The 18,853-nt window shown below is 35.5% G+C and overlaps 1 protein-coding gene across 3 annotated transcripts in view; it reads right to left on the bottom strand.

Annotated features, from left to right (window-relative positions):
- The window catches only part of LOC145693305 (alpha-tocopherol transfer protein-like), a 103,097-nt gene that overhangs the window by 31,130 nt on the left and 53,114 nt on the right, over window positions 1-18,853 (bottom strand). For all 3 annotated transcript variants that reach the window (XM_081769170.1, XM_081769169.1, XM_081769171.1), the window contains exon 2: window positions 3,705-3,874. In XM_081769170.1, coding sequence (XP_081625296.1) covers window positions 3,705-3,843 — 139 coding nt within the window. In that variant the 5' untranslated portion in view covers window positions 3,844-3,874. The remainder of the gene's footprint in view (window positions 1-3,704; window positions 3,875-18,853) is intronic.

Genomic DNA, 18,853 nt, shown 5'->3' with positions numbered 1-18,853 from the left:
TCGCTTCGACCATCGACCTGGTAAACATTGACACAATAAGGAAATATTGTTGATGAGTAGTAAGTACTTCGACTCTCGGAAGTCTCTCTCTTCCTGGTTTTAGTCTATGTGATTCTGACGACGTTAGCAGCCTAGTAGGAAGTATAGCTGCTTTATGTTGTGTCATCGATATGTACTTTGGCTGTGTCAATTTGGGGAATTGAATGTGCATGTCATCGAGAGAGTGTCAGTACCATTGCTTCCTTCATGACGTCAGAGAGACAGTCGAGACAAATACACTTGAGAAAGCTCGATCTTGGTCATTTGGTCATTGCTAATTGGGACCTTCGTTACTTGGTCTTTCGTGGCCGTACCGTCGGTCCGACATTCGATGCCTTGGTCGATTGTCGGACAAGTCATCATGGAGATCTTCAAGACGACTCGATCTACAAGTCTACGCCTTCAACTTCATATTAGGGTGAGACTGTTCTAAATTTAAGTTGCAAATCCTAGCTCTACCATCCATTCCTTTAACGTTCTCATTGCTACCACTCAATATTATTAGAACCATGTGTTTCATTTTAATCAAATTTAGTGATGTTGGTAGTCCATACTGTTTCATTATGTACGATTTTTATTTTTAGCTACTTGGTGCACTTTAAGGAATACGTAGCATTCTTTTCGTTGAATGAAAGGCACCAGTACCTACCATGAATACCTAATTATACACGTTATTGCTGGTTGCAAACAAAAACATCGAAACAAATGTAAGATATTACTTAATGTAATACACTTTACAGAAAAATGTACTGCGTGTTAGTATTTTCAAAAAGCACCTATGGATTAAGCATTAAAATCATATAAAGTGTTAATAATAATAATAATAATAATAATAATAATAATAATAATAATAATAATAATAATAATAATAATAATAATAATAATAAAACACTGGTGTTTATCTTCAATCGCCGTGTAAATTGAGTTAAGAAGGTTTGTTGCATCTTCTCATCTGTCACACATAAATTTAGAGCTGGATGATGAAAAGGTGAAATACTTAATATATTAGGATTTCTTGATATGAAAAATCTAAACATAATATTGAATTCCACAACCAATATAACGACAGCGTATTGAAAATAGGAAAACTTGTGAATGTATTCGTATGTAGTGGGTTTATACAGCATATTTTTTATTATGTGGCACTATTTTCTTTTACGAGAACATGCAATAATTTATATCATATTGAATATTTTATATTGAGGCCCTAATGGAACATAACTTATTACATAGAGTAAACAGGTTACCTTGATAACTATTCTGAATAACTTTTACATCTCAAATGAAGCAATTTGAAACAATTTTGAGTCTTTTATAAATTTCATACCAACTGGTAAATTAAGTGCACAATTATATACACGTAATTCATATTTCGATCCTTTGGATGTGGAGTTACAAAATTTAGTATTTGGGAACTTTATGATATACGACATTAGTATCAGCCACGAGAAAAGACCATAAACTTTACGAGTTTTCTGGACACGAGTATTTCACCAAGATCTTAACGTTTAAACACTGTTTTTATATTGTATGATTCACAGTGTCAAATTTATAATTGTAAATACAATTAACCCTGCGGTTCTGTTCTGGTCTATTTCACCCGAAATGGATTTTGATTTCTCATAAAATTTATAAAAGTTTTTGTAATGTGAATCAAGTTTGTGACTTTGTTTTATTCAATCCAAATTATATTTTCTGAAAATCTCAAACTTTTATTCTTAACGGTTTTCGAAATTTTTCTATATGTTACTAATGTACTGTTCGAGTCAATATGACCCGAAGAAGTTTTTCTGTGGTGTGTAAGTGAATTTTCAACTGCTGTCTTATATTTCTCGCAGAACTTGTGTATCTACTTTCGTGATGTGTGGGAAAAGTGGATAGAAGTTCTTCCTAAGCTATATTATCCTGATGCAAACGTTACTGTTGATGAACAATTATTAGAATTTAAAGGGCGTTGCCCATTCAAGCAATATATACCAAGTAAACCGGAAAAATACGGTATAAAAATCTGGACTATATATGATAGCAAAATATCTTACGTACTCAAGCAACATGTACATATAGGGGGTCTATGTAAAGAATCTGGTGCATAGCCTGAGATGAAAGCAAGGTATTCTTGTTGTGAGTGATCTTGTTTCCTAACTAATTGGCCAGAGTGCAACTTGTATAATTTTTTCATCTCGTTCACTTTAGGACAGCATCTTCTTGGAACGAAAATAACCATGCTTGGAACAATAAGGAAAAGCAAACCTAAACTTCCGAAAATTTTGTCAAACAAAGAACTGCATTCACCGTTGTTTTATTTTGCAAACAATACAAGCTTTGCGTATTATATCCTTATGAAAATTAGAAACGATGTGCTCGTGAGTATTCTTCACACAGAAGAAATCAGCAACCGAGTTGACAAGAAACCTAACATAATATTGGATTGTAATTCAACTAAAAAAGCTGTAGACACTTTATATCAACTTGTGAACACACCACCTAAATAATTCGATCAAACTAAATAGTTTTATGACAAAAATTACCTTGATGAAAAAATATAGGTATAAACCATAGATAGTGGATATTGTATATAGATATATTAAGACAATTATGTGAACCATAGGAAACTGACACACAAATATATAAAAGACAGATATAAATTCGGAAGTCTCATTAGAATTTCCAAATAGATCTCTTTTTCAATGCTGGATAGTCCATCGTCAAAACCTTTGAATCTACCTCCTATTCACACTATCCTGGAATGTAATTAGAGCAGTGAGTATTATAATAAATAGTGTCACAAGATTATTAAAAAATGGACGAAAAATGCGTAATCGGACATACGTAAAAATGCACATTGATGCGTTACTGTTACTCCAGTTGACCTGGTATATTTCTATTATTTGACTTTCTTGCCAGATTATATGAAACTCCTACACATACAGATAATGGTCTCTTTACATGTTTATGCACTCATATGAATGTTTTGGATTTTTCAACTCACACACTGAATATTGCACAAATTTAGCACTTCTTGGCACGTAAGTCTCTCAGTGATTAACAAAGGTCGAAAGTTGCATAATGCATTTACACAACATATTGTCACCAGTTTTGCTCCTTTGTAACTTTACTATTTATAGTGTTTAACTAAAATCGAGTACTTACGTCATAACATACAACTTGTAAGTTATATTTCACTTTGTAGTGACTGCGATAGAACTGTTTCTGAATGTAGTTACGGTTATATAACTCAATAATTATTTAAGCCTCTCTAGAAGCAATTCCTTTCTTGCAATTTAAAATCAAAACAAGTATATATTATCATATTTTTCATGTCCGTTTTACCTAGCTCTGTAACGTTTGACACAATTCTAATGATGTTCGATTTTATTCCCAGTTATCTATTCACTTGAAGAAATACTTATTGTTCTCATTTTGATTCATTTATAATGACGACTGCTATATAATCTTAAATGTTATATTTTCTTCCTAGGATACGAGGTTGTTACACTTTAAGATAGTCCTCAATAGTATGACGAATTAATTTATACCTAAGTTTTCCTTTCCTTAAATATGGCGATTAATCTAAATCTAGTGTATAATCAATTCAGGTTTTAAAAAGGTATTGTTGCAGATACTAGTCCAAAGACGACTAATATCCACTTACGCGACAAACTCACTTAAACCAATCGGTAAATGAGGCTGTTTTCTGAGCCATTCTTTCAAATATTTTATATCTTTCTCCACTTGAATGAAATTCTCTCCATGCTCTTTCAGCAAATATTCTTTCCTTTCTTCTGTCAATGTCTCGAAGTACATTATATTACTGTGTCTATTGAGCTGCTTTTCCCTGTAAATAAAACATAGTTGATTAGTTGATATTGTTTATAGCAGGTATATGTTAAATACCCTATTATCCTTCATACATACAATAAATCAAAATGAATCAATCATTCAATATACCTTACAAGACGATTTAATATTCTAATTTCACCGGGTCCACACTTATGGATGATTATATTATTTGTAGCTTATCAACAGTAATTCCTACTGTTTGTCGGGAGTTCCGAAAAGCGTATGACAGATTTTAATTTTACTATCAATTTATTAAGTTGATGCGAATAGTTTGACATATGTAGGAAACTCACCTTAATAACATAACAGAGATAGGATTCGTCTAAGTGGCAAACATTGTACGCGTCCAGTAAATGTAGTAGGGTACCAAGAAGATAGGTGGTAGTGCGTTGCTGAACAGCACAGTATGAAATTTCACAATTGATGATACACTCTAGCAAGTGACTTATCTTTACAAATTCAAACTAGGACATTTTAAACAGCAACCCACAAAAGCTGTAATTAGTACATTTGCGCCAAAAAGGCGAATGAACATACTGTTCGTAGTTTCTTTGAAAACGTTCCTTTCGATGACACAATATTGGAATACGGGGCGTTTCAAAACAACACCGACAACATCTGGGAGGTGATTGACCAACCTAGGTGCACAAATGCTTCCTATCGGAGTTATGTAGGCTGACGAAAACATGAAAAAAGAACTTTAAATATCCATAGCTCCAAAACTATGGGACCTACCATAGTCGGGTCAAGACTTTACTTGGGAACTAGTATGTGTCCTACCCAAACATCCAAGTTTCAAAATCCTTCAGTACTTCCGCAACAATCTTTATAAAACTAGTTGATGAATTACTTCAAATTATATACCCGTAGAGAAGTTCCTTCTATAAAAATTGTTGCGTGACTACACCAGGATTCTGAAATATGTACAGTTGGATAGTGCACATATTAGTTCCTAAGTGAAGTCTTGACCCGACTACAGTAGATCCCATAGTTTTGGAGTTATGGACCTTTAAAGTTCAGTTTTCATCTTTTCGGCAGCCTATATCTCCGAAAGGAAGCATTTGTGCACCTAGGTTGGTCTATACTTTTTGTCTTATTTTGGTGTCAGGAATCACCTCCCAAACGCTACGGTGTTGCTTTGGAACTAGTGTTGTAAAGGCCTGGAAAACACCCGAAACTTTTGTGTAAAAAAAAAAAAAAAAAAAAAAAAAATTACATTTTTTCCCCGAGCTTGGAAAAAAACGAAAAAATTGAAGTTTTCAAAAATTTTACTGCATTATACTTTTAAAATGAAAATTATTTTAAACTTACTAGTTTGCAGTTAAGATCATTGAGTAGTTACATTTCTCGTATTAGAATTGGGAAATTTTGTGGCAACAAATATAATTATACCACTCCTTTAAAGTTAGCACCGTGATAGAGTGGAGTTATTGCTACAAAAGATCCTAAAATATAATCCTTCTTAGATTAATTAATGTAGACGTAATTTAAATTATCTCAAGTAACCTTATAAAGTTATCGTTTTATGGCAGGGAAGTGTAAAATAACAGGGACAGAATAATTTTAGTTAATATCGGTATGTTAAAATCAAATATATATATATATATATATATATATATATATATATATATATATATATATATACAGAGTGAATCAAAAGTCTGGACACGGTGGAATAAATCGAGAACTTAACTTCGAATCGAAAAACCAAAAAACACGTGTTTAGTAATATTAAAAAAACTATCTGATGAAACCAAACTCGACCCTCTAGACCCACCCCCTGGGGGCTGGGGTGGGGTCAACTTTGAAATTTCAAATGGAAACCCCAATTTTTGATTGCAGATTTGGATTCTACGGCCCAAACTATGTAAGGTTTCATCAACACTTTTCCGTCGATGCATTATATGGCGCCATAATCGGCGAAAGTAAATTAACTGTTTGGGGTGAAAAAGAAAGACATTTTGCTGTTAGACCGAGAATCGTTACCAACAGATCCGTCACCGTTAACGACCTGCCACTTATAAACGAATCGCTCAGGTAAAAGTCGCTTTAACATGTGAATGAACGAACGAGCAATGCCATCCCAATGTTGCAATCCCATGTCACGTGCCACTAAACGTGTTATAATTCACACATCCATACGTTGCATGTGAGAAGAGAAAACAATAATGAAACGAATAACACACACACACTCACACACAGGTATCACTTCTTGTACAAATGCTCCACTATAATGCTCAAATTACAGGTTACGCCTATAACCTTCGTCATGTCTATCCCGAACGAAAGTTCGATCAACGTACTTAAGAGGACTCCATGCCACGAAAATGAAATGAAATTTTTGAGTTTTAGGTCCCACGATTTTGCCGGTTAGGCTAAAGGAGACGGTAATTATGAGAGAGATGAATGAAATGGTGGAATTAAGAAAGTGGGAGGAAACGGGAGATCCCCGAGAAAACCCACGCACACGGTGTTTGTCTACCACAAAGTTCATTTCGCGGGAGCAGGTTTTGAACCCAGGACCCCAAGCACCAGAGGTGAACGCTGTACCACTGAGCCACCGTGGCCCCATCCATTCCACGAAATTAAGGTGGTACCGTACATATGTATTGAAATGTGCACTCTGTTCATACAATGCTCTTTAGTGGTAACTCCTTTAGTTTTGAAATTATATTGGAACGACAGAATCTAATCTTGTCTAGGGTCCGATGTGATCAATTTATTGATGACATATTAATAATGTCGTATTTACGATTTTGTTTCGGGAGGGGCTTTGCTAACTTTCGGGGGGACTTTGCCTGGAAATGTGAAAATTCTGCAAGATATTTCATTTACTTTACTATACTAAGTAAGATTTCGGGGGGGGCTTAAGCCCGGAAGCGACCCCCCTAAATACGCCACTGCACATTATAGACATTTAAAAATTAAAGGATGAAAGGATTAAAAATAAAAATAAAACATACTACTACAGACTACTACCCTTTACAGACTACTACTACGATCACTAGTACTACTACTACTACTACTACTACTACTACTAGCAGATAATAATAATAATAATAATAATAATAATAAGGAGAAGAAGAAGTAAAGAAAGAATTCAATAATAATTTCACCCATCTAAAACTATGCGAGACTGCGAGCAGTCTCGTGAGTCGCAGTCCGACTATTCGCACAAATCAGGCGAAATGATGGCGAAAATCATGATGCCGTCGCTTCGGGGGACGACGTCGTGCCACTGCTGGGCCAAGACAGCCGTCTGTCTCATAGCTGCCGTTCCTGAACAGCGGCGGGGCCGTCACGGTGTTCGCTGCCAAGCCGACAAATAGGCAGCCGCCTTTGAACCAGCACTAGCACACCCTTTTCGCTGTTGTCACCCAATAATCGACGACGGTCGGACAAATTTCGTCGGCAATTGTTCATGGGGAACGTCTCGGTTCCAAAACCTAATAGAGGTTCGGATCCCACTTTCAACTGTAGGTCCCGTCTCTCTCGTCCCACTGCGGAAAAGGAACGATAAACACCCTAACAAACCCAATAGTCACACATTTTCTTTTGTTTTTTGATCACATGTATACTTCTTTCATCACGTCTACAGCATTGAAGGTAATTAAAGTTCATATAGGGAGTTCTCCTGATTTCGCCATTACAGCGCCACGTCACACAGCCACAACGATGTTTCGACTAAATCTTATACAGGTTTGTGCGCAGAATCCGACTCTGCAATAAGAAATAAAAGCTTCAATTTCAAATCTTTCAGCTAACCCCACCTAGCGGTAGGGTGCGGTATCGTGTTTGGTACCATTGAATAACTTTGTTGATCCGACGCTTATTTCTCAAAATACTGCACCTTGTACAGACGGTCGGGGCTAATATCAAGCTCATAAACGAAGAGGGGAGCTTCCCATTTGAAAAATCATTGCCCCCCCTACTCCTTTTCAGAAGGTGGGGGCGGAGTGTTGCGTTTGATATCATCGGATAGCTTCTTGAAACATATTAAATACTTTTTTTTGCGCTTTTATGATCAGAAGTGTATTTCTCCAGTTACTCTAACGTGGTCAAACTTTTGGTTCACCTGTTATTTCAAACATAAATTAGCTTGACAGTTACAGGCTATTTTTGATAATTTCACACCATTCGAACATTTGCACGTTATAGGGCCAATTCTACACTATCCTGATATCTTTTAATCGTCAGATAACACTGGTCGCAGTGGTCATGTGTTATTTTGTGTAAGATGAGATCTACTACCGCGACAAGGTTGGATCATTCCGATAATTTATCTTTATCAGAGAATGGTACAATCGACCCTAATGAATGTCATATTTTAGCGATTAGAAAACAGTTATATCAATACATTTTCATCTTAGATACAGAAGTCAAAAAACACCATAGTGCAATAAGCAGATACTTCAATAGCTATACTTTTCTTCAATTTTCCTTTTACTTTTAATTGTATTATTTTTTTTCCTCTACTCGCCGCTTTTGAATTTTCTGGTTTGCAACACTGATACTGCCCGAAGCCCGAATGAAGAAGGTGTGCCTTTCTCTGTGTCTTCTGCCTGTGTGTAGTGTGTTTCTATCCAGTGACGAGAAGGAACAGAGAAGTGAACCAGTGACACTGAACGAGAACAGAGGTACCAAGCTCATGAACGAAATGGGAGTATTTAGGGGCCATTTATTTTCCCCGATTACTGCGCCATGTTATGCATCGACGGAAAAGTGTTGATGAAACTTTACATAGTTTGGGCCGTAGAATCCAAATCTGCAATCAAAAATTGGGGTTTCCATTAGAAATTTCAAAATTGACCTCACTCCAACCCCCAGGGAGTGGGTCTAGAGGGTCAAGTTTGGTTTCATCAGATAGATTTTTTAATATTACTAAAAACGTGTTTTTTTGATTTTTCGATCCGAAGTTAAGTTCTCGATTTATTCTACCGTGTCCAGACTTTTGATTCACTCTGTATATATATATATATATATATATATATATATATATATATATATATATATAATGAAGATACGCATCTTTCTTGTGCTGTGTAAAATTTCCGGAAATTTTGAACCAATTAGAAAAATCTTTTGTTCGGAAATATTGGCAAAACCCGGAAAATATAATTAAAAACTATTTCTTCGCCTGATATTAATCTTATTTGCTGTTATGTATACAACGTATTTCGCTAGCAGGAAAACTATGAATTTGACACTAGTATTAGTCATTTTCAATTACTTTTACATGTCACTTTCCCCCTTTAGGAGTAACTAGTGGGGGCTAAATTTGGATTTAAACGGCATCGGAAGTGTCATTGTTCATCTCAGCCACCCCAAAAACTATGGACTCGACACTAATATCGGCCATTTTGATCATTTTTATATATCCGCCCCTTCTCCCTCCCCCAAGTTGCGGCGCTGAATTTGGATTTAAACAGCATCGGAAGAGTTAATGTTCACCTCAGGACCCCAAAACCCATGGATTCGACACCAATATCAGTCATTTCTGATTATTTTTATATATATATTCCCCACTCCTCCATCCCGCAGTTACGAGGGTGAATTAATGATTTAAACGGCATCGGAAGTGTTTCTACTCATTTCAGCGACCCCAAAAACTATGGATTCGACACTAATATCGGTCATTTTCGATCATATTTCTACATCTCTTCTTACCCAAGTTATGGGCCTGAATTTGGATTTAAGCAGCATCGGAAGTGTTACTGTTCATCACAGCAACCCCAAAAACTATGGATTCAACACTAATATTGGTCATTTTCGATCATTTGTATATGTTCCCTGCCCCTAGGTCACGGCGCTGAATTTGGATTTAAATGGCTTTAGAAGTTTCACTGTTCATCTCAGCGTCCCCTAAAACTATGGATTAGCACTAATGTCGATCATTGTATCATTTTTAAATATATCCCTGCTCCCCCAGTGTGCAGGGATATATTTGGATTTAAACTGCATCGAAAGTGTCACTGTTCACCTCAGCGTTTCCGAAAACCATGGATTCGATATTGATATAGGCTTTTCAGCCATTTTTGTATATCTCCCCTTCCCCATCCCCTAAGTTGCGGCGTGAATTTTTATTTAAACAGCATCGGAAATGTTACTGTTCATCTCAGCAATCACGAATACTATTTATTTGATACAAATACCGGTCAATTTTTATCATTTTATTTATCTCCCTCCCCTTTCCCCAAGTTACAGTGCTGAATTTGAATTTATACTTCATCGTAAATTTCACTGTTCATCTCAGCAGCTCCGAAAACTGAGTTCGACACTATGATCGGTAATTTTCAATATATATCCTTCCTTCAAGTTGCACTTTCAAAGTGAAATCCATCCCAGGCCTGAACCTCATCTATATTGATTTTTTTTTATTTTTTATCGAGATCAGTCTGGTGGTTCAAGAGTTGTTAAGCTACAAATAAAGTCACATTCATTTTATATACGTAGATAATTTGTCGCGTTAGGAAACATGTATTTGTTTACATAAAAAATTTGTACATCAAATTTATATTAAAGTCTGTATTTGAATATTAAATAATAGTAATTATGTGTCTTACAAGTAAGAGTGGGAGATTATATATCGAAGTGAAAGATGGTTTATACACCAGTCGAAAACACGAATGACGCCTATTACCAAACTGTAATAAAAATTATCCGAGAGCATATACTGTGCGAGTTATATGAGTATACAGGTTGTCCAGAAAATCCCAAAAATCCCAAAAATCGCAAACGGTGAGACAGATGCCAAAACAGGAAAACACGTGTTTGATAATTTTAAAAGTACTACGCATCAAAGCAAAAATGTTGTCCCGGGGCCACCCGGAGAGTTCCAGTTGGGGTCCAACTTAAAAGTGCAAATAGTAAGGGGATCAAGTAACATATCGGACATAACAGGGAATTGATCTGCCGGGAAATCTGTTAGGAAATGAAAGAAGACGAAACAAGTCTCGACTCTATAAAATTACCCTGTGCAAAAAGGCTGCCGGTCAAAATTTCTGCAAAAACGTCATTGTAAAGTCTATGGCCACCCAAAAACAAAACAAAACAAAAAAAATAACTGAAACGGTGAGACATGTCAAAACATAAGAATCCTTTTGTCATCATTTCAACATTACAATGTTTGAAACTAATAATATTTGTCCAAGGTCCTCCTCAGGGTCCCAGACGGGTTCCTCCTCAAAATTTTCAAATCGCAAGGGAGATAATGTATCGTTTGAAAGCTGTTATTATATGAAAGTAGATGGAACAAGTCTGGACGCACTACGATAACACTGTTCAAATATCTTGCGTTTTAGTTCTTCTGTCTGTAGTCAGGTTTTAGTTTGTTTTCACTTTAATTATTGTACTCAACAGAAAGAAAGGAAATTTCCCTAATGTGAGATTCTGCTATTTGGGCCCAGTAATGTCTAAATAAATAAAATAATATCATAAAATAAAAAAAAATTAGAAATAATGAAAAGAAAAGAAATAACTTTGACATCTTTAAGTATGGAACTGGCTAGAATGTACTATAGTGCTACTTATGCTCGATGTCTGGATTATCAAGTATAAAATGATTCAAACAAAAACTTTTCTTGCACCAGGAATAGCGAATACGTGCAAGTGTCTCACAGTGAAAAGTGCCGATTGCAAAATGGAAAGCCAATGCGCTCGGAGAACCGAAATGAGGATGTACATTTTGAATGGCAACCATTTTGCACAGGGTAATTTTAGAGAGTCGAGATTTGTTCTGTCTTCTTTCATTTCCTAACAGCTTTCCAACGATATGCCACTTGGTCCCGTTATCATTTGTAATTTTTAAGTTGGACCCCGCCTGGAACCTGTGAGTTACCCTGGGAGAACATTTTTTACTTTGATGCGTTGTACTTTTGAAATGATGACAAACGTGTTTTCCTGTTTTTGCATTTGTCTCACCGTTTGCGACTTCTAGGGGTGGCAACGGACTTTCTGGACACCCTGTATATTCATATAACTCGTACTGTATATGCATTCGGAAAACTTTTATTACAGTTTCATAATAGGTGTCATTAGTGCTTTCAATTGGTATATGAACCATCTTCCACTTCGATATATAATATCCCTCCCTTCCCTTGTTAGTGCATGAGTATTAGTAAAATTGCCTACTGCTCTTTCTTTTAAGAAGTAATTTGATTAAAATTTCACTAGATCAAAGAGCACATTTAAGAAGTCAGTTTCATTCAAGAGCCCTATTTGTTGCAACAGAAACCCTTCATGATGGTAGATGTGTATGTAATTATAAATTTCTGTAATTAATACACAACCAGGAGTACTCCTAAACGACTGAAATGCACATAAAGGATATGAGTGCATACTATTAATTTTCAAGAATATTTACAACAGTTTTATTTTCGAATGCTTCTTTTTTAAATATTCACAATTTGAAATTTCTCAATTTACATTTTTCACGCGTTCGAAAAAAAAAACTATTCCATTACTAGTAAAACTGACCTAATACAAAGATTTTTATTTTCCCAAATTTTCCGGCAAGAAACCGGAAAAATCTGTTTTTACCAGCCGGTTCAAAATTTCCGGAAATTTTACAACACTATTTCGAACACCCTGCATAAGCCCGAGGGTAATCAATATCATTTTCGGATGCATACCTCAGAAACAGGTGAAACGAACTATCACCAAAGTATTTGTCTCCTTGCAGATGAATTAGGTATACACTATCCACTATCATATAACGGCTCTTATAACCAGTAAAGTACAAATACTGGACTCAAGGGTGCCACATGACTCGATACTGGACAATAGAAAACGACGTCTCGAGATGTACAATTCTCTTAGTAGAAGAAATAACCATGAATGCTTCCTAAATCGGGTAAGTACTTTCGATGAAAAATAAAAATAGGACTATGACAATTGAGTCGGTTAAGGTCCAATTGGTGTAACTTCATTTGCGGTTAGGAATGATTTTGTTTTGTTCTTGTTTTCTCATTACGTGACCTAAACATTGCAGTGTGTCGTGTGTTTTCAGGGTGTTACCAACAAATATACTGTTCGTTAAGAATAATAGCAGTACATAGTATTTCTGTTGGTAACGCCCCGAAAACACACAAAACACTGCAATGTTTAGGTCACATAATGAGACACCAAAACAAACAAAAACATTTCTAACCGAAAATGGAGTTACATCAATCTGGCCTTAACCAACTCAATTGTAAATGGTCAGGGCAGTGGTAAGATCCCAAAATCCAGAATGTTTCCCCATTGCTCTAGAAAATACTTTTGTTCTTGACACACACACACACACACACACACACATATATATATATATATATATATATATATATATATATATGGTGGAGCTGATCCTCCATGTCTTTTACCGTCGAGAGGAATCAATTACTGCAAGAATTCAGAAATGTTTGAAAGTTGTGTTCTCACGTTGCACGAAAATGCATAAGAGAATTTTGCTCAAAGTACGTTGAAGACTGTCAATGAAAATCTTTATCATCCACTTTATTCTTCTGGTGTCTCTCCTAATTTCTGCTATCTCTTCCAGCATTCAATTACATCATGGAATGGAAGATCTTCTCTGGTTATCGGAACATGCAACATGGATTTTAGAATTTTGAAAGTAGGCTGCACAAATCTCTCGCCACAGAATTCAATCGTTGGCTGAGCAATGGCAAAAATATATGTGGTGGCAATTGTGGATTATTTTAATTAACCAGGTTATAGTTTCCATTTTTGAGGCGTCTACAAATGCAGCACTCGGCGCGGAGATTTATTCCCATTAAGAGCCGGCGGGAGTCAAGTGACCTTGACAAATCGAAGATATCGCAGTGCAAAGTGTTTCCTTATTTTGGCAACAGATGGGGTTGTCGCTGAAATGCCGTCAAAGCAAATGCACCCGTCCTTTTCCTTCGTTTTCCCCTGCATGTGGTCAAAGTTGGACAGCGTAGGAGGGGGATGGTTACGGCTGTAAATGGGACAGAAGAGTGAAATTCTTTTCTTTTGGCTAAAAGAGAAACAGAACTGAAGAAACAAATAAATAAGAGGGACCAACATGATATCAGCCGTCAGCTCCGTGTCAGAGAGCCACTCAAATATCTACAACGGTCACAAACATACCATAGAGAACTAAAGCACTTGTCGCCTGTCTCTTTCTCAAAGGATTCTACCTATGGTAAATAACAGAATAGTGCGGGAAGAATCTGATATAAAATGAAGAACCATGACAATATTAAAAAAAAAAACACGGGAGAGTCGATATTCTAATTTATTTAGAGCCTTCGTGGTTTAAAAAAAAAAACTTGGAATTGAAAGGCAGAAAACCCAGACAAAGATTTGAAATGTATTTACAATGTGAATCATTTTTTTAGTGGAATCCATTTCCTTATTTTCTTTTCAAAATATGACCACCAGATTTACCCTCTCTCTCACCTTCACATTCGAATGGTCCTGGGTTCGATACCAGTTGCTGACCATCCTGAGTTTTTCCTATTATAACAGGAAAAAGCCGCAATGTTACATTCAGCCTTGGGGGCCGGCTTAGAAGGACAGGAGGGAGCACATGCCCTGCTTGATGTTGGTTTTTATTGGGGGAAATAGACCACTTCATTAACAATAGAATTAAAAGATGTGTCACTCATGTCCAAAATTATTGTCGCATGTCTATAAATATGTTATTGTAGGAATATAATTTGATATCGAATTCACCCGGTATTTCTTATAATGTTAGTATGCGTACAATCGGCAAAGACATGTATGTGGCAAATTTCGTGTCAAAAGAGCAGTAAATAAGAACAATAAAACGAAAACAAAACTTTCGTGTCCATTTAGCAACATTTTATTTTACTCATTCTAATCTTCGTATTTATAATTACTGTATTTTCCTATGAAATTTACCACATATATTTCCCGATTGTACACATAGTATTAGTATTAAAAGTCTCCTGCAAAATCATTATTACATGATATTTTTACAAGAATACAGTTACAGAAATGCGACAATCATTTTGGACATGAGTGTACAAGGATGTAACAGGTGTTTGTTTCAAACATTAAATAAGTGTTCGTATAAATTGAACTTATTTCCTGACGTCATAGAACTAAGAACTGTTGCAGAGCGATGTAAGTCCGGTGACAAAACAATATTCCATTCTTACTTTCATACTTTGCAATATATCTATTTATTTTAAAAGCAAATTTTAATGTGTTTTTATTTTCAGCTTCCTTATCCTAAAATAAATACTAGCCTTTAACCAGCCCTGGTATCCCTGGTTGCATATCAATTTAGGATTTGGAAAAGGTGTCCAACGAATTAAAAAAAAATGATAAGACATCTTTTAAAGACATTCTTTTGTTAATAAATTCCCACTAAAAAGTTAAAAATAATTTTGTTTATGCAAGACTAAATAAAAAGAATGGAGTGCGTCATTTTAAGAATTAATAAAGTAACTGTAAGCCTATATGAGAGCGCATTCCTTTTTTTTTTAGTCACGCATAAACATTTTTTTAAACTTTTAAGTGCGACTTGATTAATGACAGAATATCTTTAAAATGTTTATTATTATCTTTTTTTATTATTGTTAATGTTTGCGTCCTTGGCATAGGGTGTTTATTTTGGTAAGGTACCGTATGGTACGTTTCTATACTACTAGGGTATATTAAAATTTAGTTTCCTATGCGTTACTACATACATTAAAAAACATTTTTTTAAAAGAATTACTACCGAATATTACTACCGCTCCGCTAATAAGAGTGAGACAGATTGAGGATACCAAACACCCCTACCGTTGATTGAGAAATATTTAGGTGTCGACACTGATGAGCAACATCTACATATGAATTTGAATGTTTTATGGGCTTTAGACAATTGATTCAGACCGGGAAACATGGGGGACAGAATGTTGGAAGCAAGTAGTCCAGTCCCTAGTTTGAATGCCTGGAATGAGTAAGGACTCTTCCCCCCTTGGTAAAACCTGCCGAAATTGGAAGCAATATCAAAGAAACACTGCTTCAAAAAAAGAGGGAGCAAACATGCATAAATAGTCAGTCGGATTTAGGTTTAGTGGGGCCCCAAGCTGTTGAAGGTAATGGGGTCCTTTATGTGTCCAGATGAACATACGCACCCTACATACAGCAATGAAGAAACTAGAGATAATTTAGGAAGCAGACTGGTAGAGGGAGCCCTATTAATTACACGAACGTAGGCTACACAGCAGGAAGCACTGTTGCTACGTATATATAAATTTTACTTTATTTTTTTAAATTTTCTTATATTTTAGAAATCCAATTTTTCTTTAGATTTTGGGGCCCCCAAGAGAGCGGGGCCCTAAGCTATAGCTCGTTTCGCTTACACGTAACTCCGGCACTGTAAATAGTATACATATACAGGCGCGGATCCAAGGGTGGCTATAGAGGCTATAGCCCCCCCCCCCCCTTGACGCTCAGGTATACACTGGATAAAATGGGCTTCAATCCTGTTTACTCTGGATAAAGAGGCAAACTATGGTTTACCTCCTCCCTTGATCATATCCTGGATCCGCCACTATATATATATATATATATATATATATATATATATATATATATATATATATATATATATATATATGTACATGTATGTATGTATATAAATGTGTGTGTCTAGTATGTTGTACGATGGAAGCTGATGAAAGAGCTTTATACCATATTATTCTTGATTTTTTGACAGGTAAACAAAGAATATTTCGGGAATTAATCTATCCTAAAGATTATAATAATGTATCTTATTTTTTCTCTTGCATGCATTTTTTCTCCTGCTTCTTAGCCTGCAGGAAGTTTTCATTTCTTTCTTGGAATAGATAAACGAAGACTTTGGTTCGGCTTCTCCTTCACAAATTTTTGTAGAAAGGTTGACTTTATCGCTACAAACACAAATTACTTCTTCTCACAGAAACCATCTACAAACACACTGTACTGCTGAAACAGAAACCATCAACCAAAGAGGTCATAAATTTTGCCATTCCTCGTGTTTGAAGTTCCCGTTCTTCACAATGATTTCCTTCCTCCCGCCCCTGTTAAGAAGTTCAAAGTAGATTTTCAAAAGGACTGGCTCCCGCTGAGAAGGAAAGGGGGATGAGGAATGACTATAGTGCCATCTAGCAGTTATACGGCCAAGTACGTGAACACGAAAAAATCTGATTTCTGATTTCTGTAGATTCAATTATGAAGGATATAATTTCTCATCGATTGTGAAATGGATGTCTTTGGAAACAGCGAAAAAATAGTACAGTAGCGCACAAATACAAAGATTGTACTCCATTCTCAAAAAAGTCCGGAGTTTTTAGCTCTTTTCCTTACTGTAAAAAAAAAAAACAGAAGACTTTTCCGTCTGATTTTGATCATTATCTTATGGGAATTTGGATTATAATTATCTGTATTTATAAGAAGAAAATATCACGCACAGCGTTCAAATTGCACCTTTAAAATGAGATGCATCATATTTAGTGCGCTACTGAGACATTTTTGCGAAAGAACGAAATGAAACCGTGATTTGCCTAAAAAATGGTTGAGATCCCATGTTAAATTGAACACCAATTTTCCGGCCGCTGTGACGCACTTCTTCTCCCTCTTAACGTAACATTGAGCTTTTGCTGGTTCTGATTTGCAACTTTATGTCAGAATAGGTCAATATCACGATAGCAACAACTAATAGTACTAAAAAGTGGGTCCTATATATATTCTGTTTTCCAATAAACAAACATTATAACTGTCTTAGGAAAGTTGTGCGGTAAGTTCAGAAATAATTGCACATATTCAATACATTTGTAAAAGTGGTGTAAGTGGTCTCATATACTAGTAAAATTCCTAAAATTCTGTCTTGCAAGTGACATTTTTTAATTTATTATTTCGGTTCACCATTGATGGAATAGATCATCGAGACATGTGATGTATCCGGACTTTTGTTTATATAACTAGGGTGCAGACTTATCTCTTTATACCAAGTCTAACCCGGTCACACAGTATCCGTAATATAGGAGAATGTTGCAACAAAATAATAATGTCTCCTGCTTGAACCCAAATGTTCACGTGTTCGATTCCCGTTTGACACTTCTTTCTACACGCGGTTATTTGAAACATGTTTTCTTATTTACTTATATCCTCAGACTGAAAAATAACACAGTGGTTTTGAACTCAGCGTATATAAGTATTTAGCAAAACACCAGGTGGGCACAAGACTTTTTTCATATTCTACTCGACATATTTCACACTACCTCTCGATCAATCTTTTCAGTCATTGATACGAAAAAAAAGTTCAGTGAATGTTACGTGATTACTCCTGAATAAATCTTGTGGCTAAATTTCAATGTAATGTTTTGACACACAACAACAACAACAACAAGAGTGAAAGATTATGGTACAATTAGTGAAAAAGAAAGAGAGAAGACAGATCATGCTTATCAAACTACATTAGCAGTCTCATGCATAATAAATTTTCTTATGGATAACGATAGTTTGTTTTCTCCTGGTCACAACACATTTGTAGAGTCACGAATTAGAATGGATCCTTCAGTATGATAGTGTCTCATATAATATCATCGGACTACTAAATGAGTATTGGAACTCCTCTCTTCACACTGGTCATGAGATTCCTGATTCATTTCATAAACGCTTTTCAAAAGATTGCAAACGGGTAGATACTAAAATAAGAAACATTAAAGCATTTTCTATACATCAAGGCAGTTTGCTAATATTTAAGTGGCTATATTTTTATTCGGCTTACAAATGAGTTATTTACGTCTTGAATTAGAGATAAAATTAATAAATTAGAAACAGTATGTCTTATTTTCAAATACCAAAATTTCTGGTTATTCAGCCTAACGCAGTAGAGCTACTCTTTCCCTCAAGTAGCATTTATTTGTTTGTCTTTCACGATTAGTTTCGTCAAACTATGTGATTTAAGGTCCGATTGGCATATTTAATCATCCAACCTTAGGAAATAAACTAATTA

This window comes from Thermobia domestica, chromosome 8, assembly GCF_964235325.1.
Source record: "Thermobia domestica chromosome 8, izTheDome1.hap1.1, whole genome shotgun sequence".
NCBI lineage: Eukaryota > Metazoa > Arthropoda > Insecta > Zygentoma > Lepismatidae > Thermobia > Thermobia domestica.
Note: the sequence above shows the minus strand (reverse complement) of the source record. Positions and strands in the feature narration are given on the sequence as shown.